Source organism: Vulpes vulpes, chromosome 5 (genome assembly GCF_048418805.1).
Source record: "Vulpes vulpes isolate BD-2025 chromosome 5, VulVul3, whole genome shotgun sequence".
Classification (NCBI taxonomy): domain Eukaryota; kingdom Metazoa; phylum Chordata; class Mammalia; order Carnivora; family Canidae; genus Vulpes; species Vulpes vulpes.
Genome location: NC_132784.1, coordinates 61931164 through 61954819, shown reverse-complemented (window position 1 = coordinate 61954819; position 23656 = coordinate 61931164). Strand labels below are relative to the sequence as shown.

The 23656-nt window shown below is 58.3% G+C and overlaps 1 protein-coding gene across 4 annotated transcripts; it reads left to right on the top strand.

Moving 5' to 3' along the window:
- Positions 1-4972: 4972 nt before the first annotated feature.
- On the top strand, positions 4973-19403 carry FADS3 (fatty acid desaturase 3). Of its 4 annotated transcripts, XR_012001862.1 has the most exons (13): positions 4973-5348; positions 13135-13245; positions 13764-13961; positions 14747-14848; positions 14980-15102; positions 15446-15506; positions 16098-16174; positions 16564-16661; positions 17278-17374; positions 17514-17593; positions 17692-17817; positions 18573-18674; positions 19068-19403. XR_012001862.1 is itself a non-coding variant. In XM_025987462.2 (12 exons), the coding sequence occupies exons 1-12, from the start codon at positions 5142-5144 to the stop codon at positions 19117-19119; spliced, it is 1332 nt and encodes a 443-aa protein (XP_025843247.2). In that variant the 5' UTR covers positions 4973-5141; the 3' UTR covers positions 19120-19403. The 4 variants fall into 4 exon arrangements, 3 of the variants coding, with proteins under 3 accessions (XP_025843247.2, XP_072616346.1, XP_072616347.1); XM_025987462.2 differs by lacking the exon at positions 18573-18674; XM_072760245.1 differs by lacking the exon at positions 18573-18674 and having other exon boundaries at positions 17666-17817.
- The last annotated feature ends 4253 nt before the right edge of the window (positions 19404-23656 follow it).

The window sequence follows — 23656 nt, the reverse complement described above, 5'->3', positions numbered from 1 at the left end:
CTCGGGCCAAGGCTTGGGCATCTGAGGGAATGAAACCAAATCCTTCCCTAGCCTGACCTCGTGCTTGGGATTAGGCCCAAATCCTGAAGGGATTGCTGGAGGGAGTACCACTTGAGTCGTCCCCAGCCATCTGTGGGGCTGTGGGTTATCGAGGCTGAGCCCGGCTTCCTCTCCGCCACGGGGTGGCCTGCTGTGGGGAAAGCATTGGTGCTGAGGCTGGCTCTCACGCTGTCTCGGGAAAACCTTGAGCACGTCTCCCCTCTGGTCCCCTTGTCTTTAACAAAGAGTTGGAATTCAGAGGCAAATTCTTGAGGCTGCTTGGCGAGTGTAGGACTGAGTGTAGGACAGTGGCAGGATCGGTTGGTGATGTCTGCTGGCAGCAGGGGCAGGGATGTGGGGACTCTGGCTTTCCCAGGCCTGCTCCTAGATGGATTCCTAGCAAGAGCCAATAATCACCAGGTGGACCTGGGGAGGTAGCTTGTGGTTCCAGGTCCCCCCTCCACCTGTAGGGGTATGGGTCCAGGCCCAGGGGTGTCCCGGGAGAAGGGGAGCATAGCAGCTTCTACGTCAGCCTGTGCTGGGACTGGCGAGGAGGTCCCCACTGGCCTGAGGCCTAAGGGCCACCCAGCTGGGAGTCCATCAAGGTCACCCAGCCCAGCCCTCTCGCCCTCTCCAGCCTTTCAGCTCATGGTCTCCTACCTCGCAGATTTCCCTGTCTTTCCCTCCCCAACACTGCCTCTCCTCCTCCTCCCTCTTCATCTGTGACTTGAATCCCCTCCCCCTCCTGGCCCCTCAGATACCCATGGGGCAGGTCCCCTGTTACAGACATCCCCTCATCCCCTTGGGGCAGCTCCTCTGCCCCTGATGCTTGTGCAGGAGCTGGGCAACTCAGCGGGGGGGGGGTGGGGGTGGTGCAGGGTAGAGGGGTACACTACGTGGCAGGTTGTGTCTCCAAGCCGTCTTTGGGTGGGGCCCGGAAGCGCATGAGGGGTGTCAGGGAAGGACAGGTGCAGCTGTGTTACCCGGGGTGATCCTGGCATCCTTGTCTGCATACCTGCCTCTTTCTTACTCTCAGTCTGTCCTGGGTCTGCTGGGGGAGAAAGACAATGAGGGTCTGGGCCTGGAGCTGCCCAGCCCTGCCCCCAGCTCCTGTGGCCCTGGACAAGCCACACCAGGGCCTCAGAGAACCAGGCCAGGGTTCAGAGCCCCGGTAGAGAGTCCCACACCCCAGACTCACTGTGCCTGCCCCTGGGGGTAGGGGGTGGGGATTTCCTGTCAGGACGAGTGGGCCGTGGTGGGAAAATAAGAGTGGAGATACTGGGGTGGGGTGCTTGTGAGGGACCCAGGGCCACACAGTCTGGCCTCAGGACCTCCCAACAGTGGCTAATATCTGAGCACTAATATCTGCCCCAGGGCTGGCTCCATGTCCTTTAAGGGACCCAGTGCACTTAACCCTCAGAGCCATCCGGGGAGGTACTACTATTATCCCACTTTGCAGAGGAATCCCCTGAGGCTGCAAGAAGTCACACAGACAAGGGTGCCCCCAGGATAGGAATGTGTGGGCCCAGCTCCAGAGCCAGCATCCAGGACTCCTTTTACTAAACACCTGTCTTGTGCCTGGTGCTAGATGAGTCCCCTCCCTGTTTTTCAGAGTCTCAGGCAGTAGCAGAATGGGATGTTCATTAGGTTTGTTTCCCCCATTTTTATCTGGTTTCAGCTGCCCCCACGCCCCCGCTCTTCAGGCTGCTGGGGTTGGGGTTGGGGGTGAGGCTTGGGGGAGGGGCTCAGGGCTATGGCTCTTGGAGAGGAGGGTCAGCCATCAGCCAGACAGGAGTTTTTCCCGTAAGTGCATTTTCTAGAGAACTCAGGCCTCTCTTAAGTGCACCTGGCACATGTGGCCACATCTTAAAAGCTAGCTCCAACAATGGCCATTGAGCCTGAGCCTAGCTGCACAGCGGCCTTCCGTGTTCTCCTACTGGGTCACGTTTTACAGCCTTCCACACCTGCCCTGATTTGATGCTGCCCAGACTGTGGAGCTGGGCGACGGGCTCCTCTCTGGGCTTCAGTTTGCTCCTCTGTGAGTTGGGAAGACGACCACATGACCTTGCAGCAGCTCCCCACCCCTTCTTCACTTATTGTGGTAAAAAGAACATACGATTTACCTTCTCCATCCATCCATCCCTTGCTGGGCATTTGGGTTGCTTCCACCTATCTGCTGCTGTGAACAATGCTGCGATGAACACAGGGGTGCAGTTATTTGTTTGAGGCCTTGCTTTCAGTTCCCTTGGATATTAACTGAGAGGTGGGAACGCCAGATGATCTGTGGTCGTTCCATCTTCAATTTTCTGAGGAACCTCCACACCGTCTTCCATAGAAGTGGCACCATTTTATGATCCCACCAACAGGGTACAGGGGTTCCGGTTTCTCCACATCCTCACCAAAGTTTGTTATGTTGGCAGTTTTTAAATAATTTCCATCCTACGAAATACCATATTGGATGCCTGAAACTAATATAACACTATGTTAACTACTTGGAAATTAAATAAAAAAATTTTAAAAGCCAAACAAAAAGTTTCCATCCTAATGGCTGTGAGGTGATACCTCACTGTGGTTTCAATGTGCATTTCTCTCATAATTGGTGGCATTGAGCATCTTTTCAAATGCTCATTGGCTACTTCCAAGCAGCTGGTTCTCACTAAGGGGCATCGGGAGGAGCCCTGTGTACCACAGCGATGCCTTCAGGGAGAGACTTGCGTGGCTGCTTGGGGCACAGCCCCTGTGCAATTCTGTGGCTCCCGGCCCCCCTCAGACGCACCCTTTACAGAAAAGTCATGTCCAGGGCCTAATAACCAAGCCCACAGTGTGTGGTGAGCTTTAAGTCAAAATCGAGTTGCAAAGCTCTGACTTCAGCCCACTTTTTGTCTGCTGTGGAACACATGCCTAGATTATGTGACTGTTCTTTCTGGTTGGCTATAAAGCACCCCGTACCCCCACCCCCCGCCCACCTCCAGACACACAACAGGGCTCCTGCTGCACCTCTTGTCTGAGCCCTGCTGGCCTGCACAAATATTGTTTGGCTCCTTGGCAGTGGCTAGTGGTTCCGTGGGGGTGGAGGGGGGGTGGAGACTTGAGCGCGTCCAACAGGAGGCCTGTGTGCCAGCCAGCTCATGGCCAGGAGAAGCTCTGCAGGGGCTGGGCCAGGGGCCAGCCACTGGTTTGAGGGGCTCCCCTTAAACCTCCAGCACATGATGCCCGCCCTCCCTTGCCTTCTGGTTAGTTCTCCCCTCCCCCTGCCTCAACCCGATGCCTGGCTGGCCCAATGGCAGCTCAGGAATGTCAAGTGGAGCCTCTCCCTTTCAAGTGGTCTGAGAGGCCTGATGCCCTGACAGGGAGGGTGCAGGGATGGGGATAACAGAGTCTCAACTTCTCCCAGACCCCCTGATTTTAGGAGAATTGCACGGTCCACTGGGTTGAAGCCTGGAGTGGTAAAGTCCCCTATGGAAAGCCCCTAGGCCTGCAAAGAAACCCTGTGGGAAGCTGCTGGTTCAGCTCTGAGAAAGAGGGAGTTCAGGCCTTAGAGGAACACAACTGCAGGCAGCCAGGAGAGCTCGACCACCTCTCCCTCCTTGCTGGGATCAAGTGACTGGAGGGGTGGCAACTCCCCAGGCCCTGCCCTTGCTTTACCTCCTGGGGGACCCCGTGCAGGCTTTCATCTGCCTCATCTGTCAGGAGCAGCTGGGGTAAGTGGAGGTTCTAACCTACTCCAGTCCCCCAGCTGCCTTGCACGGGGCTGAGACCAGGTCAGGGTCCAGGGAAGGTGTTAGAGGTCAGCATCTGGATATCCGGGACGGCGGAAGTGAGGGCTGCCCCCTTGTGTGGGGGCAGATCAGTCCAGGAGGTTCAGTTCCTGTAAGAGCCTGCCCCCTCTTATCTTTGTGCTCTCAGAGGCGAACATGGTGGGGGCCCGGGTATCCGCAGTCACCTCCCACCCTCAGCCACCAGCCACACACCTCTGCCTGCCACCACTGCCCACCTCCACCCCCCGCCTCCCAACACACTCTCAGGGAGGGGGTTCAAGGACACAGTGCTCAGGCAGCCCAGGGCCATGGTGACAGCAAGGCCTTATTGTTGTCTTGGCAACTGAATAGAGGTCTCCTGGTACCAAGGAGAACCCAGAGGCCCCTTCAGCGTTTCTTGGCGCCCTGGCCCTGCTGCCCCAGAAATAATGATTTCCTATACACTGTTAACCAAGGTAAAAGGTTAGCATGTCAGAGAAATATACTTAGTGTTTTCAAAGTGCATTCCCTGAAACAGCACATCAGCATCACCTCTCTGCCAACTTGTTCCAAATGCCATTCTCTGCCCCCAGACCAGCTCTCCCGGATCCCACCCTGGAGGGGGTTGGGGGTGAGCGCGACGACGGTCCTGCCTGAACAGGCTTCCAGGGGGTTCCGCGGTGCTCAGGTTTGATACCTGCTGCCCTGCAGCGGAGCCTTGGCCTGATCTCACTGCATGTTGAGTGCCGACGCTGCGCTTTCGGGAACAGGTGTCTTTATCTCGAAAACACACAAAAAGTAGTTTGGGGAACACCTTACGCTCTCAAAAGGACTTGAGTTTATTTAAGGAAAACCGGGGGAGGTCCTGATCCAGCGGAGCAGCCAGCGAATGCGGGCGCCCGGCTCCCGGTTGCAGGGCCCCCACGCCCCGTGCCCCCAGCGGCCGCCCCAGCCCCGAGGGCACAGCCGCCTCGGCCGGGGGCGCCACGGCCCCTCCCCCCGCCCGCCGGGAGCCCGGGCCCCCCGCGTCGCCGCAGCGCCGGGCGGGGAGGGTCCGCGTGGACCCCGCCCCCGCGGGCCCGGAGCGCGGCGCAGCCAATGGAGGCCGAGGCGCGGCGCGGGGAGCGGGGCGGGGCGGGGCGGGGAGCGGGGCGGGGAGCGGGGCGGGCGCGGGGCGGGGCGGGGCGGGGCGGGGCGGCGAGGCGGACCCCGTCAGCGCGGCTCTGCGGGAGGAAAAGTTCCTGCGCCGAGTCGGGCGGGCGCGCGCTCTACGGCGGCCGCGGCGGCAGGGCGGGGCCGCGCCTCGCTCCCGGTGTCTGCGGGGCCTCGCGGACTCGCCGGCCCGGGGTTGCGGCGCTCGCGGCCATGGGCGGCGTCGGGGAGCCCGGCGAGGGGTCCGCACGGCCCGCGGCGCCGCTGCCCACCCTCCGCTGGGAGCAGATCCGCCAGCACAACCTGCCGGGCGACAAGTGGCTGGTCATCGAGCGGCGCGTCTACGACATCAGCCGCTGGGCTCAGCGGCACCCGGGGGGCAGCCGCCTCATTGGCCACCACGGCGCCGAGGACGCCACGGTAAGGGAGCCCCCGGCCGCTGCAGCGCGCTCGCCGGGCCCGACGTGGGCGCTGGGACCCGCAGTCCTTGCCAGGTCTCGCATCCTTGCGACCCTTCGCTGACCTTCGGTCTCCTGGTGCAGGATCCAGAACTGGGATGGACAAGCCAGGGCCGGATACCGGGAAGGAGGCCCCGACCCTGCGTGGAGAACCTGCGCACCAGGCCTGGAGCACTGGGGCCGGGCCGGGCCGGAGCGGGCGCCCGGGAGTGAGGGGCTCCGGGAGGTGGGCGTGCCAGGGCCGGCCAGCCTGCCCCAGGAGCACTCCCTGCGGCCCGGAGCCGCTGCCCTTTGTTCTGGGTCCACCCGACCAGGTTCTTTCGGCTGAGTGTCAGGGGTAGGGCGGGGTCCCCCTGGGGGACAGGCCAGGATGTGCCACCAGAGGCTGCGGGCTGGGCAGCAGAGCTTGGGCAGGGCCCAGACGTCTGTGGCCTTCCCAAGAGCTGCTGTAAACTGCTCTGAGGGGCAGTGACTCACCTCTCCTGGGCTGGCAGCCGGCAGCCGCACGTGGGAGAACTTTGTGAGCCAGGCTGGGTGGGCCTCCTTGGGAAGCACAGCCACCCCAGGAATAGGCTGGCCCTTGGGGACCCTGGCTTCCCCTTCCCAGCCCATGTCTAGGCAGGTCGTGCCAAGAAGGGATATGGCCTGCTCCGCGGGGACTGTCTGGCCATTGTCCAGTGGTAGAGCAGGCTGTCGTGGGGGAGACTCCTTTCTCACCATAGTCCAGCGGTGCCCTATCCCAAGACCAGGAGTTGTGATGCTCTGATCTAAAATTCTAGGTTGACCATGCTGGGTACTAGGAATCTTAAAGGCTCCAGGAGCTGAATCCCTAATTGGCAGAACTTTAAGGAGCAGAAGAATGTGTCCTGCCCCATGAGGCCCAGTGTCCCTGTTTACCAGGGCTGCCGGGTTGGGCAAGCTCCATGGACTCTTTAAGGGGAAAGGTTTCCCTTCCCCACTTGCATCCTAAGAAGCTGAGAGTTTAGTCAGAAGCCTCCTGAGAGGAGCCACGGAGCTGAAGATGACTGTGGGTCACCAATTGTGTGGCCACGCACAGGCCCATATGTGTGTGAGCGCTGTACGCATTTGCGTGCACGGTCGTCCGTGTGTGCGTTTCTGCCGGGGCATGGGGGGTGGCGGTGGTATGAGATCCCACGGCCCTGGCCACTCCTCAAGGATCCTGTGGGTGTGTGCTCCAGCCTCACTGAACTTGAACCTTGGGGCTGAAGGGTGGGATGGATGCAGGAGAGAGGAAGGATGATGCAAGGCATTCTCAATTAGTGGTTCTTTCTCAGTGCCCAGGCCACTGCTGGGGGGGGCCTCCGATGTGGGAACCTCATCGTACAGTTAGCTCTTGACCCTGACACCTCCATCTGACAGTTTTCTCACTGGTTCGTCACCAGTGAGGTCTTTTGCCCATCTCCAAAAAGCAATCTGTCTGCTCCCTGGCTGGGTCCTGGCTCTGCCACCTGAGACTCTGAGTGACCTTGAACAGGTGTTCCTCCCCTGAACCTCAGTTTCTTCATCTGTAAAGTGGAGACAGCTGGGCCGGCTACAGGCAGGACCATGCCTTCGCAGCTCTGTGGCCCCAGGGCTGCCATGTATTCGTTCCTGGCTGGTGTCTGTTGCTGGTTGGGAAGCATGAGTGCACCCTGCAAACCACACAGTGTAGTGGAACAGCCATGGTGTAGCCACCCCCTTGGCTGGATGGCCTTGTCTGTCCATGTCTGTAATGGGCAGGAGTTGCATGCATTACGGCCATGTTAGCTTCCTCAGGGCTCCAAACATTGGGCTGGATGGAGTTGCCAGAAATACCTGTTCCGTTCAGGCTAAATGGGCTATGAGGTGGTTGGGGGGTGAGGGACCCCAACCTTTGTCTCTGATGGGCCCACAGCACAGATGACAGATCAGACCAGCCCAGGGCTCTGTGTGTGTGTATGTGTGTGTGGTTGAGCCTAGGCCCCAGGTACCCCATTCCATGCCCTGGAGTGCAGGTAGGGGTGGGGCAGCTGTCATGCCAGGGCTGTGTTCCTCGGGCCACCTCTCACTAGCCCCAGCCACCCATCAGCTGTTCTCATGTCCAGGCAACAGAAGCCTTCCTGCCAGGAAATTCCCAGAGTTCCTGTGCCATGAAGTCAGCCTGTGGCGATCCTGGGATACAAAGCTGGGTACCCTGGGGAGAGTGCTCTGGGCACTGATCCAAGTTTGCCTAAGAGTCAGAGGCAGCTTGAGACTAGCTAAGGCAGCCAGGGAGGGGCAAGGCCTGGCTGCTGCCGATCAAAAGCATACGGGCACTAGGCCCTGAGAGCCTACTATGTGCCACGCTCCAAATGCAGCAAAGAATTTATGGACGCTCTCTTAATCCTCAGGTTACTCCTATGAGGCAGGTGCTATTAAGTGATTTTCCCACTTTACAGATGGGAAAACTGAGGCTCAAAGAGGTAAGTGACTTGAAATTAAGTGGCCGGTCCAGAGATTTGAACCCATAGGCCATCCTCTTAAGCACATGCTGCCCTGTGACTTAACTGTTTTTTTTTTCCCCATTCATCCATCCTTCAATACTGAACCATTAAACCCATCAGCAGGTATTCAGTGAGCATATCCTATCCACCAAACTCTGTTCTAACCTCTGAAGACATAGCTGTGAACAAAACATGGCAAGGATGAAATTCCTTGGCAAAGAGGGGGATGAGCTGGAACAGAGGCTCCAAGGTGGGAAGGTACTCAAGAGACACCAAGGCTGTCAGTATGGCTGGAGCACACAGTGGGGAGGGGGCAAGCAGTGAGGTCCAGAGGTGACAGGAGCTGGCTCCTGCTGGGCTTCTGTGTCCCTTCTGTGTCCCTTCCAGGGGTCCCTGGAAGCAGGACTTTGGTTTTATTCTAAGGGGATCTTGGAGGGCAGAGCTGGGAAGGAAGCCGGGGGAATCTGATATACATTTAAAGGGACCCCTAATATAGGGGGGAATGCACAGCCCTCCAGGAGAAGGCAGGAGGCCAAGGGGAGAGATGGTGGGGACCCACCGTCTCCCAGGGGAGGTCACTCTGAAGAGCCAGGGCAGAAGGCAGGAGCTGGTGGGGCACAGGTGCACCAGGGGGGAGCATTAGGAGATAGCTTTGGCACAATAACCCATTGAAGGCAGGTATGAGTGCTAGCCCATTTGCAGATGAGGAGACAGGCCGAATGTGGGTGATGTGAAAGAACCTTCTTGGGGCCTTCAGAGGGCAGGCAGGGCCTTCACCCTTGGGCTTGGAGGGTGGGGTTTGTGTTTGGGTAGGAGTTGGGGGAAGGCGGGGCAGATCGGAGGCCCTGGAGGGAGGGTGAGGCCTCAGACAGGGCCCAGCCAGGAACACAGGCCGCAGGGCTCTGGAGCCCACGCTGCTTCCACCCACCACTGGCTGCCTGGAAAGCCCTGCTGCCTAGTGGCACTTCCCATGAGTGTGACCTCCCTGGGCTCTATAGGTGGTTTCCCACCCACTCAGGCCCCTTCCCGGGGTAGTTGCTGTGCAGGCTCCTGCCCTGGGAGAGTGCTGGGCAAGAACACAGTGCAGAGGAGGGATGCTATCACCCCGGCACCTGGCTCCCGGCAGCCCTCTGCTTTTCTTCCTGAGGGCGCCCAAGCCTTGTGGTTTCACATGTAACAGCAGGGAAGAGCCAGAGCTCATGGGGTGAGCCAGAGAGTGATAGTAGAGAAAGGACCCAGCGTCAGAGAACCTGGCTGCTTGGGGTGGGTGGGGAGACTGACATTTGTGAAGCTAAGGGCCCTGAGTGGAGCCCTAATGTGGCTGCCAGCCTGTCCTCAGGTTCACCAGGAGCAGCTTTCCAGCAGGGTCTGTCCTTGTGCTGGCTCGGCTGGTCTGCATGGGGACTTGGATGTGCTGTGGGCAGAGCTGTGTGTCCTTTGACCTTTGTGTCCTTGTGTCCCCATCTATAAAATGGGGACATGCTAGCACTTCCCCACTGGCTCTGATGAGGAATGCAGGCAAGGGATGGGAAGGAGCAGGAGTGCTGGGCATGAGGGCCTGGGAGAAGTGGGGATGGAGGGATTCCTGGGGTGGCTCCTGAAGCTTACCTCTCTGCCTCCTGTTGTCACAGCCCACTGCTGCCTCCTCAACAGAGGCTTATGCAGCACGGACAGACCCAGACCGCCTGAGCCCCCAACAGCCCTGCTCCATTCCCTTCCTGATCTGGAACACTCCCAATTCTTTGGGGAGTGACCAGAAGTTGTCCCCATTCCCCACTGTGTCTCAGTTCCCCAGCCTCAGGCTGGCCAGGGCTTGACCGGCCACTCTCCTGCCTCACACCTGCAGCCTGCACCCCCCCCCCCCCTTCAAGACCACTGTATGTGAGTGAACTCAGGAGAAGAGTGAGTCAGGCCAGCGGGGGCTCTGCCAGAGCTGGATGCCAGCCCCTTCTAAGTGCACTTTTACCTGCACTGACTCAGTCCTCCCCGCAGCCCCAGGAGATGGGCAGCGGTGATTTCTGCTATACTGATGAGGAAATCCAGAATGGAGGGGCATGCGATCGTGTCTGTGGCTCCGCAGTTTGGCTCAGATTCCATCCCCAGCCAGCTGGCTGTAGAGCGCCCCAATCCTGCCCCTTAACTGGCTGCTACTCAGGGCTCACGAGGGGCTGTGGAGCAGGCCAGGAGCCACTCTGGGGGTCGAAGCAGGGCTGGAAGGGCATGGACATCACAGATTTACTTGGGTTTAAATCCCAGCCCTGCCATGACAAACTCCAACTTGGGCCAGTATCTCTACCACTCTGAGGCTTTGTTCCAGTAAAATGGTTTTTAGCCCTTCCTTGTGGGCTGTGGAGGGTTGGCTCTTTTCCACTTATACACACCTGCTGTCCAGCCCCTGCTCTGCCAGATTCGGGACAGCCCTGTGGACACAGCCTGTCACTGCCACCAACAGCTTATGTTTAGGGATACCAGCAGTCTCCCCCAGCTCTGTTCCAAGACCTCAGGAGGGACCTGGAGAGCCACCCTTGATATGTTAGGTGGGGGAGGATCATAGGATGTTTCCAGGTGTGCCCGGTGTAGGTAAGGGTGGAGTCTCCTGCAGGGCCCTGAAACCCTAGCAGCCCAAGAAATGCCAGGACCACCTTTCTGTTCCTCACAGTCCAGTCTCCAAGCAGCCAGGTCCTTGGCTGTGTGGGATGGTGGTCAGGGCCACCCTGCACACCCCCTCCTGCCCCCTGCCTGGAAGACCCACTGCACAGTTTTACAGTCAGAGTGGATTCTGATCCGATCTCCATCAAATGGAGCTGTGTGACCTTTATAATGTGGCTTAACCTCTCTGGATCTTCTTAAACGTGGCCCAGAGAGGATCTGGTCACATGGCCCCAGCAAGTGTTCCAGCAAAGGCTGTCTCCTGGTACATTAGGTTTGGGTGTGAGGCCAGCAGCCCACCTTGTTGGTACTGAGAGCATAAGAAGAACAGGCTGGGGGCATCTGCATGGCTCAGTCAGTTGGGCATCTGACTCTTGGTTTCGGCTCGGGTCATGCCCTTATGGTCATGGCATTGACCCCCGGGTCGGGCTCCACACTCAGTGTGGAGGATGCTTCACATTCTTTCTCCCTCCTCCTCTGCCCTTCCCAGCTTGTGCTTGCGCTCTCTCTCTCTCTCTCTCTCTCTCTCTCTCTCTCTCTCTCTCGGTCTCAAATAAATAAATACAATCTTAAGAAGAACAGACCCAGCAGTGCCCACCTGCTTTCCAAGGCCCTGCCACAGCCCTGCCCATCTCCTCCCATCAGCCAGAGGAGCCTTGTCTTCGAGCTTTGAGATTGTCTCACCGGCCCTTCTGGGACTCCCACTTCCCCTTGTCACACCAGGGGATAGACATGGCTGGAGGTCCCTCAGTGGCCCTCTCCCTCAGTGCATCTCCAGGCCTGACCTGGGTGCATCAGGACCCAGGGAAAGAGTCCGGGCGGCTGGCCTGCTCCTGCTGCTCCTGCAGCTCCTCAGATCAAGGGCATGGCCTTGGAGCATTTGGGGGGGTCTGCTGGGTGCCAGGGTGGCCCCAGAACACACAGAGGATGGGGGAGAAGAAGGACTGGAAGGGGGGGGGGAGGAAATCCTGGTGTTGCAGTCATGTACGCACGTCGGGGGCCTCATGTGCTGCCAGGGGAATTTCAGAGGAAGCCAAATAGAATCAGAGTCCGTGCTCATCAGCCTTCAAAAGGAAGGAAATTTTGCCACTTGCTACCACATGGATGAAGCTTGAGGACATGATGCCGAGTGACAAGTTAGTCACCAAAGGATGAATATGTTTGATTCCTTTTATTAGAGGTCCCTAGAGTAGTTGAATGCATAGAGACAGCAAAGTGGGGAGCTGCGAGGGAGTTGGGGGGAGGAAGTGTTTCACGGGGACAGAGATGAAAAAGTTGTGGAGGTGGATGGTGGTGGTGGTCGCCCAGAAGTGTCAGTACACTTAGTGCTACTTAACTGTCTGCTTGAAAATGGTTAAAAGGGTAAACTAAGAAGAAAAAAAAGTTAATGCTCTGAGTCCATGGAGAGCCAGCAAGGCGCTGGAGGCTTGCCCTCTGCTGCCTGGTCCCAGCAGGAGGACAGGCTTGCTCAAGGTCACAGTGAGTAGGGGCAGCCACCCCAGAGCAGACGGCCCTGCTAGCTCCCCAGGAGGACAGGGCCATGCGTGTCCTCCCTGCCCCCCATGGGGCCAGCCCTCCCTCCACCTCCTCTCCCAAGTCAGGGTCAGCCCAGAGAAGGGGAGATCTGATCAGTGCTCTCCCCTCTTAGGAGCTCAGGGAAGGCCCCAAGTCTCCTTCTCCAGAGCCTAAGGTACTCTGGGGGCCAGAGGGGCTCGCAGTGCTTCCTCCCCACAGGACCACACGGGATGTCCAGTAGCAAGTGTAGGGGCCCAGCTGTCTGTCTGAACGCCCACCAGAAGCTGGAAGGCTCGTTAGCAAGAGAATAATAGGAGCCCCCCTGTTCTCACAGCCTTCTTCAAAGCTGTTTCCTTTGGCAGCCGGCAGCCCCTTCCCCAGGCCCAGGGCACAGCATCACCCACCCCAGTCACTGCTTATTTCTGTACTTCAGGCAGCTGGGTGGCTAGGTAGGGCTCATTCCTTCAGAGAGAGCCTCTGGAAGTTCAGGGATAAAGATCCAGGGAAGAGCTGGGAGCAGTAGCAAGCCCGTGTCCCTAGGATGAGATCAGCACACCCGAGGGAACCCGGTGGCACAGGTCAAGTTTGTTCACATTTCCAAGCTGCGGGGCAGTTTCCCAGCTGGTCCCTGTCCCTAGCGCTTTGTCTGTGGCCCTCTAACCCCTGTGGCCTAGCACCCCACCCCCACCCCCAGCTGTTACAGAGAATCCTGAGAATGTTCGATATTTAATTTGCTTTAAAAAAAAGTGATATTTTCCACTTCTGCCTTTAAAATTAAATGAGTTTAACTGTTTGTGAGTGTCCTCTCAAACCTAAGAACTCAAGTTTCTGTGGCCTTTGATTTTTGGAGAAGGGGCTTTCTGTGCTGGGGAAGGCAGCTGGAGCCCGGCAGGCAAGGCGGCTCCAGGCAGGGCACTCGAGGCCTAGGGAGGACCCAGCTGGGCCACTGGGCAAGGCTGACCCGTGCGGCCCCACGTATGTGACCACTGAATAGTCAGCTGAGTCTCCGCCCACCTGCTCCCTGCCCTTGCGTCAGCGCTCCTCCTGCCTTGTCTCTGCCTGCCGCCTCTGGGTGCTGCTACTGCCGCCTGCCTGTCCACCTGACTGTTGGCTCTCCCTCAGGATGCCTTCCGCGCCTTCCATCAAGACCTCAATTTTGTACGCAAGTTCCTGCAGCCACTGCTGATTGGAGAGCTGGCCCCAGAGGAGCCCAGCCAGGATGGACCCCAGGACGTGAGTGGGGTTCCAGGGTGGAGGCCAAGCCCCCAGTGGAGGGCTGATGGGGTGGGAGGACATTGGCAGCAACAACTCTGTCCCCATTACCCCCAGGGGACCCGGGGCTGGGTCATCCCTTTGCCATCCCTTCCTGGGTAGGCAAAGCAGAGCTGGAGGGAGGGAGACCTGCAGGAGCCCAGGGCCCCCGGGGCTGGCTGGGTCAGCATTTGCTGTGGCAAATGCTGGGCCCAGTCTCCCCATCCACACGGAGGGTTTTGACACACGAGGCTCTAAAAGTTTTCCCTGCTCTGGCTTTTCTGCTTCTCATGTACCACAACACCTTTTGTGGGATGAACCTTTGCCACCAGCCAGCTCCCCAGCTCAGACCCATGTCTGGTATTCTCACCCCTCCATCCTCTGACCGTACCCCTGGGGCCTGGCACAGGGACTGGCTGAGGCATGGGTCACTGTCAGGGGCTCCTGGGGGATCACTGGGGCCTCGATCCTGTAGCCGACCAGCCGTTCCACCGTGGCAGGCACAGCTTGTCAAGGACTTCCGAGCCCTGCGCCAGGCAGCTGAGGACATGGAGCTGTTTGAGGCCAAGCCAGCCTTCTTCGCTCTCCTGCTGGGCCATATCCTGGCCATGGAGGTGCTCGCCTGGCTTATCATCTACCTCTTCGGTCCGGGCTGGGTGCCCAGCACCCTTGCTGCCCTTGTCCTGGCCACCTCGCAGGTAACTCCAGCACTGTTCTGCCACCACCTAAACTGTCCAGTAGACACTGGGGCCTGGCAAATGAGGACACTCTGGACATATTTGCTGAATGAATGAATAAATGAATGAATGAATGAGTAGCAAAGGCCCCATAAGGCATGTAACTCTAGGTCAAGTTGCATTTTATTGTATTGTATTGTATTGTATTATGTTGTATTTTTTTAAAGGTTTTATTCATTCATGAGATACAGAGAGAGGCAGAGATATAGGCAGAGGGAGAAGCAGGTTCCCTGTGGGACTGATGTGGGACTTTGATCCCAGGACCCCAGGATCACGCCCTGAGCCGGAGGCAGACACTCAACCCCTGAGCCACCCAGATGTCCCTTATTTTATTTTTTTTAAATATTTTATTTATTTATTTGAGGAAGAGTGAGAGAGAGAGTATGAGTGCACAAACAGGGGAGGAGCAGAGGGAGAGGGAGAAGCAGGTTCCTGGCTGAGCAGGGAGCCTGACTCGGAGCTTGATCCCAGGACCCTGAGATCATGACCTGAGCTGAAACCAAGAATAGGTCGCTTAACCAACTGAACCACCCAGGTCTCCTGGTCTAGCTGCATTTTAAATGAGCTCCATGACACACTTGCAAGCCCGTAGGCCTCCCAAGACGCAGTTTCCTTATCTGTTAAGGTCCTCAAATGCAGCATTAGCTGTGGGTGAGCCTCGTGTGCTGGGAGGACACCCTGGGGCTCCAGGGCTGGGGCCCCCATGGTTCCCTCCTGCCAGCTCCTGACCCTGCTTCTGTCCACAGGCCCAGTGCTGGTGTCTGCAGCACGACCTAGGCCATACCTCAGTCTTCAGGAAGTCCCAGTGGAACCATGTGGCCCAGCAGTTTGTGATGGGGCAGCTGAAGGTGAGGGTCGTGTGGGCAGTGGGGAGCCAGGGACTGAGTTGGGGGTGTCTCGTTGGGTCTGCCCGTGTCCAGATGCGGAGTCGTTGACCCCGCCTGGTCCCTGCCCTGAGAGCCCCTTGCATCCCCTACAGGGCTTCTCTGCCCACTGGTGGAACTTCCGCCATTTTCAGCACCACGCCAAGCCCAACATCTTCCACAAAGACCCAGATGTGACCGTGGCGCCCGTCTTCCTCCTGGGGGAATCATCCGTTGAGGTGTGTGGGGAGAACATGGACTCTACCCAGCTGGGCCTGAAGCTCCAGGGGGACCTACCTGGCTGGGCCTGCAGCTCCAGGGGGACCATGGCCACTGAGTCCCTCACTGTGGCCCAGGCCTAGGCCCTGACAACGCCCCCTACTCTAACTCCAGACTGAGTCCCTGCCCAAGGGGCGCGCGCCCCTTCCACACTTGCCAGCCTGCTGGAGATGATGGGCCCAATTGCCAGAACTTGGGGTTGCTTTTGCCCCTTGGCTCCTTGGCCCCAGCCAGTCCCCTGACCCTAGCTGGGAGGAAGAGGGCCCGGAGGGCTGCTCTCCTCAGCCCCGGCTGTCTCCACAGTACGGCAAGAAGAAGCGCAGATATTTACCCTATAACCACCAGCACCTGTACTTCTTCCTGAGTGAGTGTCTGTTTGTCCTCCTGGAGGTGGGGGCACAGCTGGACCCCAGACCGTGCCTGAGCCTGTACTGCCTGCCCACCCTAGACAACTTCTAGCACCGGGTAGGGGCAAACTTGTCATACCTCCCTCAGTATGGCATCCCTATATGCCTCTCCCAGCCCCTGCCCTGGTCACCCCACTCGGCAGACTGGGCTGACTCTCCCATGGCCAGAGACAGCCTCAGCCCTGCCGGGGGGGTCTTCAGAATTCCTTCCTATACTCCCATCAGAGCAGTCCCAAGGCCTGGAGCACCCGGGGTAGTCGTTGGGATGGCTCAGGTGAGGATTTAAGGGTGGGGATGTGTGAAGCTGGCTCCAGCCTGCAGAAGGAACACAGAGATGGTCGGGTGAGGGCCAGCCTGGGGAGGCTCAGACACTAAAGGAAGATTGTGGACCAGGCCTTGTGGGTAATGTGGGGTCACCCAACTGGATGGGACCGGCACCGGGTCCCACAGGCATTCCTGGGACACCTGCGCCTGGCTCCCCAATTTCCTGGGCCTCTCCTGCTCGGCACCCCAGCCCCGCTTCTGAGCTCTCTGGTGCCCCCTTGCAGTCGGCCCACCACTGCTCACCCTGGTGAACTTTGAAGTGGAAAATCTGGCATACATGCTGGTGTGCATGCGGTGGACGGTGAGTGGGGGCCCTGCACATGTCTCCCAGGGAATACCGCCATGCTGGCAAGAGGTGGGGCCCAAGGGGACAGCCCTGCCCACGAATGCAAACAGGTGCACATGTGTGAGTGTGCACAGGGTATGCTGGGGGGATCTCTCTGGGAGTGGGGATCCTCTGGGCCAAATCTGCCAGGCATTTGTCTCCCAGGGAGGGGCTCCCGCTTTGCACACTTCTCCAGGACACCTTCACTCCAGAGTCAGCCCCATGAGGCCGGCAGGGCAAGGACCCCATCCCTTTACCTAGTGGAGAAAACTGAGGCCCAGAGAGGTGCAGCAAGCAGAAGGGGTGAATGACCCCGCTCCACCTCCTGGCTCCTCGGGGCCTCTGTCCTCTACCGTCCTCTGCAGGACTTGCTGTGGGCCACCAGCTTCTATTCCCGCTTCTTCTTGTGCTATGTCCCCTTCTACGGTGTTCCTGGGGCACTGCTCCTGTTTGTTGCTGTCAGGTATGGCCAGATTCAGAATGGTGGGGAGTTGGAGGGGTCACACACAGGCAGCAGGGGGCCCCCGACCAGGACCCTCCATCCTCAGGGCCTCCGTGTTCCCATTTGCGGTATGGGGATGGCAGGGCTGCCTCCCTGGGTTGTTGAGGAACACTAGCGGCAGGATCCCAGGGACAGTGGGTCTGGAGGAAGTGGCTTGGTGTACAGGCAGCCCCATGGGCAGCCAGCCTCCTGAGCAGGGCTGCTCTGGGCTCAGCTGGGCAATGGGCCCTGCTTTGCTCAGATTCTTTAAACACCAGTCAGAGGGATCCCTGGGTGGCGCAGCGGTTTAGCGCCTGCCTTTGGCCCAGGGCGCGATCCTGGAGACCCGGGATCGAATCCCACGTCGGGCTCCCGGTGCATGGAGCCTGCTTCTCCCTCTGCCTATGTCTCTGCCTCTCTCTCTCTCTCTCTGTGACTATCATAAATAAATAAAAGTTAACAAAAAAATTAAAAAAAAAAAAAAAACACCAGTCAGGGAGAGGTTACCACATTCCCATGGTGTGGACGAAGAAGCTGAGGCCCAGGTCTGGTCCAGGTGGTGAGCTGGACATGGCAGGGACTGAACCTCTCCTCACAGGGTCCTGGAGAGCCACTGGTTCGTGTGGATCACACAGATGAACCACATCCCCAAGGAGATCGGCCATGAGAAGCACCGGGACTGGGCCAGCTCGCAGGTGAGCAGCAGGGGTGCAGCTGGGCAGGCTCCCAGCTAGAGGGGTTGGGGGCCCTGTAGGGCTAGCAGGCTCAGGGGATGCCATGGGGTCAGGGCCTCCTGGCCGCCTCTCTCACCCGTGCCCCACCCATTCCCGGCAGCTGGCAGCCACCTGCAACGTGGAGCCCTCACTCTTCATTGACTGGTTCAGCGGGCACCTCAACTTCCAGATCGAGCACCAGTGAGTGTGGGCCCTGGAGGCCCGGGGAGGTGATGGGAGGGCGGGGGCTCCCCCAACACCCCCTCCCCTCAGGTGCCAGCACACGCTCTCCCCACCAGCCTCTTCCCCACGATGCCAAGGCACAACTACCGCAGGGTGGCTCCGCTGGTCAAGGCACTGTGCGCCAAGCATGGCCTCAACTACGAAGTGAAGCCCTTCCTCACTGCGTTGGTGGACATCATCGGGTAAGGACCCTCTGCTCATGAGAGCTCCCATCCTGGGCACCTGGCTCTTTGAGCCCACATGGGTCCCTGTCCAAGAGCTGGCATTCAAGGCCTTTTTAATCAACCTTTCTGCCCTCAGCCTATTCCCTCACTCCCTCCCTTCCCAGTGCTCTTCCTGGGCCTGGGCCCTGGCCTGGGAGCTATAGATGCAGCTGTGCCCAAGAGCAAAGCAGGTTGAGATCCCTGTCTTCCTGGAGCCAACATTCTAGGAGGAGAAACAGAAAACAGTTAAAATAAGCAAATTACAAAAAATGTGGGAAGAGAAGATGTGGGAGCAGGCAAAGGGATGGGAGTGCTAGGCAGGACTTGTGATTTTTAATAGGGTGGCAGGGTAGGTGGTATTGAGAAGGTGCCATGTGAGCAGAGACAGGGAGGAGGGGAGAGGACTGGTGATGGAGAGACATGGTGGGGGAGGGGAGAGACTGTCTGGGGCAGGGGAGCAGCAGTGCAAAGGCCATGGGGCAAGCATGTGCTGATGTGAGTGGAGAAGGGACATGCAGGACTCAATTGGATTTGGGAAAGATGTCCTAAGTGAGAATGCACCGACGGGGCTCAGTTTGAAGCAGAAAGAAGCAGAGCAGAGGTTCCTGCAGCTGTGCAGGTGAGGGATGGTGGGGGTGGCCGGGGCCCTAGAGTTCACCTTGGACATGGGGAACTGAGGTCAGATTCTCTTCGCTACCTCTGCGCTTTGCCACATGCTGTTCCCTCTACGGGAGGCCCTTCCTGTACTGGTGTTAGAAGCCCTGCTGCTTCTCCTGCATGGCCCTTCCCAGCCCCATGCTCTGAGCCCCTGTTGGAACACTCGGCACAGAGTTCTTGTGAGTTGTTGATGCTTCTGGATCCTCTGCCTGTCACCTGGCTCTTGGTAGGCTGGCTCCAGGCCTTACAAATGGGTCCCAGGGTCACAGGGCCCAGCAGAAGACGACAGAGGAGAGAGCTGGGTGACAGAGGGACAGGTGCATGCTGACTGCTGTCAGGACTTGGCCTTGGTGTCCCTGACTGCCCCCATGCAAAGTCTAAACTCTATTCCAGTTGATAACGAGAGTGTCCCTCCTCCCGGTTACCCTTCTGCCCACCACTCCCACCCCAGCTGCCTGCCCCAGAGGGAAAGGATACCTAGAGGAATGGGGAAAGTCCACTACATTCACTGTCTTGGGGGGAGGGGGTTACTATTTTGCAGTCAAGACACCCACCCCATTTCTGCCTCCTAGGTCCCTGAAGAAGTCTGGCGACGTCTGGCTGGAAGCCTATCTCCACCAGTGAGGGCAGCACCCAGGGCCTCAGCAGCCACCAAGCTGGCCCAGGCAGGCTTGACACCTCTGCTCTCCCTCTCCTCCCTCTCCTTTGCCTAGGGGCCCTGCCCACCCTTCTGGATCTGCTGTCTTCACCCTCACCTGTCTGCTTGGCAGCCCTAAGGCCATAGCTTTTGGCCAAACAGGAACAGGGCTAGGGGGATGGTACATAAAGCCACACAGCATGGCATGTTTTCCTAGAGCAAAAATTTAGGGAAAACTGTTATTTTTATATAAAAAACAAACCTAAATATATTATGGAGTATAGTACTGAATGTGCAAGAACCTTGGAGCTGGAGTCTGCCCCAGACTTCCTGAGAGGAGTTCAGGTCTGTGGGCCATCAGGGTGCTGGGAGATGGGGTTGGGGGTTGAGTGGTGGCTTTCAGAGGTCCCTCTGTGCCCTGGGTTGGGGAGTTGGCAGCTGCCCTAGGCTCAGATCTCTCTGTGGGCCTGGTTCCTCCCTTCCTGTTCTTTACCCGCTCACCAGCAACCTTGGGCAGTCATGTTGGACTCACCTCACTTTATTCCTCTGCACAGCTGTATAGGGGCTGCTGGTCCAGCAGACCGGGGCTCCAGGTGGAGGGTCACGTCCATAAGTTCCCCTGAGCAGAGGAGGGGAAGCCAGTATGTCCCAGGCCTACACTGGCCTCCTTCAGCAGCTTTGTGATGAGGGGCCTCCTAGGGTCACCTGCCAGCATCATGCTGGTGGGAGTGCAGCTGGACTGTGCTTAGCAGCCCACAAGAGGTGACACCGGGTTTCTCCTACACCTGCTGGGACCAGGTGCTTGCGTGGTTTCAGCAGCTTAAAGAAAATGAAACACAGAGCTAGGATTCCTCTGAAGGCCTCTCTAGAGAAGGAACTGGAGTCTCCCTATCAGCTGCCCGACTGCCCCTCACTTTGTCAGGGGTTTCCTGGGCTGGGTTCTCTTCAGAATCTGGAAGGAGCACAAGTCCCAGAGGCCTTACTCAGTCCTTTCCTGGGACCGCCGGGCCCCACTCTGGCCCCCTCCATGCAGCTTCTATCTGCTCTTCTCTGGTTAGGGAAATGGGGGTGAGGGTCCCACTGCTGCCAGGACTCTAGCTGTGTAACCTTGTGGGAAGTTCAACTTCTCTGAGCGGCAGTATGACCTCCTGGGATGATGGAAGGTAAAAGGGATGCTGTGTGGAAGAGTCTTTGCATAGGGCTTGCCAGTAGGGCTCAAATTAAAAAAAAAATCACGCACAGTCCAACACCCTGGAGCCCCACCTGCTCTGACCTGGGACAAGCCCGTGGCGGTCTCTGACCCTGTTTGCTCTTTGAAAGGTCCTTCTACCTTGAAAGCAAACTCCCTATGTCCAGAGCGGATCTCACATTCAGGGTCCCTCACCTGCTGTTCACTCTGCAGGGAGACCTCTTTCCTGTGGCCCCCTCTGGGAACCCTGCTGAATCTGGGTGCCATGTGGGTTCTGGATGGCATTCCCTCCACCCTGTGCCATCCGTGCATGTCCTGCAGTGGCTCCGACGCACAGGTGCTCATGGGAAATGTTAGCGCCGGCACTTGGGGGTGGCGGGGCCCCCACCGTAGGGAACAATGCGGAGCCTGCGTGGCCACCTCGGGGCCTCCAGAGTATCTGCACCGCTGTGGGCGGGCCACGCTCATGCTGCCCCTGGTGGTGGCCGCGGGCAGTGCGCCCTCCCTCTGTGAATTGGTAGTTGACTAGCCACCTGCTCAGAGGACCCTTGAGGAAGCCCCCTGGCCTCTCAGGTGGCCACCCGATCTCTGCTTAGTGCCTGAAATCCCTCATTGGCGGGTCGTCTTTGCCCTTGTCCCACTCTGTCCCCCATGCTAGAGCCCCTGCGGACAGGTCATCACCCCTCTCCTGAGCTGAGGTCCCCTTCTCAGGAGGTCTTTTACACAGTACAGGAACAAAAACTTAGGGAGTCTGGGCCAGGTTTGTAAAAAGAACGAAAGATCTTGGCGGAGCCTCAAGAAACCCCGTATCCCTTCTTTATGATCTGCACAGTCTTGGGTGCAGAGGAAAAGCAGAACGGGTGGGGTCAGCCAGGACTTGCTGATTTGTCTTTTGGTCAACCAGCATTTACTCTCTGGTGGGCAGCCTGGGCAGATGGAGGGAAAGGAGATTTCCAAGAACCCTGCCTGCAGTGTTGTGGCGGGTCTGGGTGATGAATGAACGAATGTGACAGGATGGGTCCCGGATCTCTCGCAAGTCTTTCCCATGCACCCCTCCCCATGACAGGTGTGGAGCACCTGGCTGCCTCTTCTGCTTGGCCCTTCCCAAGCTCTCGGACCTGTCACTAGTTCTCCTGAATACTTGCTCTCAAAACAGGTGGTTTGGAAGGAAGAACTAAATGCCTTCAAAATTAAAAGAAACATAATTCTGATGGCAGAGGGCAAGTAGGGATGCGGTCTTCAAATGCTACCATGCTTGGTGGTCACTTGTGTATGCTTGGGTGGCCAGTCTGATTAGAAATGTCAAATGTAGCCAAGAGAGCCCCAGAGTTCTGGACCTGGGGCCCTACTTCCCTGCCAGGCCTGTTTCTTCAGAAGTGGTTGTAGGATCCACAGTTTATCATTTCCACGTCAGGTGTCAAGCCAGGGGCTCTTTGAGAAGCTGTATCCTTTCCAGAAGGACACACCTCTCCAGGGACTGTGTGGCTGGGACAGCTGAGAAGTCCCAATAGGCCGGAGGCACTATCTATCTCATGAGCAGTGACTGGTGACTCCCAAGGGCAGCTGGAGCCCAGGGCTGCCACCTCCACCCCTTGTCACCAATGGCCTTTCTCCTCCCAGTGGACCAAGAGGATTTCTGAGTGTCCCACCCGATGCCTAAGGAACTTGCCAGGGCACTGACCACCTCTGGGGCTCCAGGTCCACGCACAGCCCAGACTGCTCTGCCAACCCCTCCTCTGGGCCTGGCACATGTGCATGCCTCCCCCCACCCCAACTGATACTCTTCCATCAGGGCAGCCCCCTCACTATGTGCAGGCTCACGTCTCCTCAAGGACCACCTCCACCATCTCTGCCCCCTCTGCCCAGCTGCTGGGCCTCTCAGGAATGTGGTCTGACATTTGGCATGGTGTGGGGGGATGCCCTGTTCTGGGAAACAGCCCCTCCCTTGAGAGAGTGAAGGAGATGGCCGGGCGGAGTGCTGGGTGAGGAGCAGGGGTCCAGTTGCTGCCACCGAGCGGCCTCTGGCCAGTCCTTTCCCTTCTGGTCCCAGCCTCACCCAGGAATGGAATCTTTGGGTCTTGTGAGCACACAGGACCTCACACTTCAGGGCCTCATGACTTTGGGAGGGGGTGGGGAAACCCAGGATTCCGTATTGGGCAAGAGCCTCCATGGAGTATGGGGAGAGGAGGAACAACAGAGAGCAGGTATGGGTGTCCCCAGCTTCTTGCTGCAAGGGTGATACTTGAGCTTTGCAAAGACAGTGTGGTGGGAAGAAGTCACAAAATTGATCCAAGTGCCCACTAACCTGAGCCAAGATTTAGTGAGTGTCCTCAGCCACAGCATCCACCTAGCTCATTGGGAAACCCCCTAACTCTCCCCCACCCCCCAGGAGTGACTGTCACAGGGAATGAACCCTGGACATACAGCTGGTGGGGTGGTGGGGCCTGTACAGTCCCATCCTGGGGGATGGGGTGCCACACCCAGCCCAGGTAGGAGGTGACAGGCACAAGTCAGAAGGTGGAAGGTGTGTTCTTCACAGTCTTTTAGCCTCGAAGGCCTCTAGTGGGTCTATGGGAAGGACCAGGCCAAGGGCTCTCAGTTGTGGTGACTGACAGCATTACTGCAGTGCCCCCCACCAACCCCACTGTGACTTCGCTCTACAAATGGTGGGGCTGGCCCAGAGAGCCAGGGCAAAGGACTCACCCAAGGCCACTCAGTGGGCCTCTGCCTCCTGGCTCAGGGCACCTTCTGCAGAAGCCGTGCACCCCCTGGGGAGCCACCCACACCATACCTGGGACAGCTGGCTGTCCCTGACGGCTATACTGCGGTCACAGGGAAAGCCAAGAGGGGCCTGAAGATCTGTTGTGGAGCTCTGTCCAGCCCTGCTGGGAGGAGATCCAAGGCCAGATGCTGGCTCTCCTGAGCCTCTTGGCCCTTCCCTGCCTTCCCTGGCATGCCTAGCTTGACCTGCCAGCTGAGCCCGCCCAGAAGCTGGGGAGCGGAGCGGTGTGCAGGCTGCTTGTACAGTGGGAGGCAAACTGTACAAGTGCCCCTTGCACAGCCCTTGGGACTTTTCCCAGGCTTGGATGCCATGGTGTCTCCGCAGGTTGTGGGGGCCACATAAGCCACGGAGCAGGGCACAAGGGCCACACGATGGAAGTGTAGGTCTCCAGGATTTTCCAAAACCCCTCCTGAGGCTCTCTTTGCCCCCAGCACTCTGTGCACAGACCAGAAAATGGGAGGACCAGGAGTCTGGCAGAAGCCAGTTGACTGGTGAGGTTGTGAGCAGACTACTGGTCCCAGGATGAACTGGGGACAGAGATAGCGGGTGTCAG

Coding starts and splice junctions, on each gene's coding strand:
- FADS3 (XM_025987462.2), top strand. CDS start 5,142: ATGGGCGGCGTCGGGGAGCCCGGCGAGGGGTCCGCACGGCCCGCGGCG. Junction 14,849..14,979: donor TTGTGATGGGGCAGCTGAAG/GTGAGGGTCGTG, acceptor CATCCCCTACAG/GGCTTCTCTGCCCACTGGTG. Junction 16,175..16,563: donor TGGTGTGCATGCGGTGGACG/GTGAGTGGGGGC, acceptor CGTCCTCTGCAG/GACTTGCTGTGGGCCACCAG.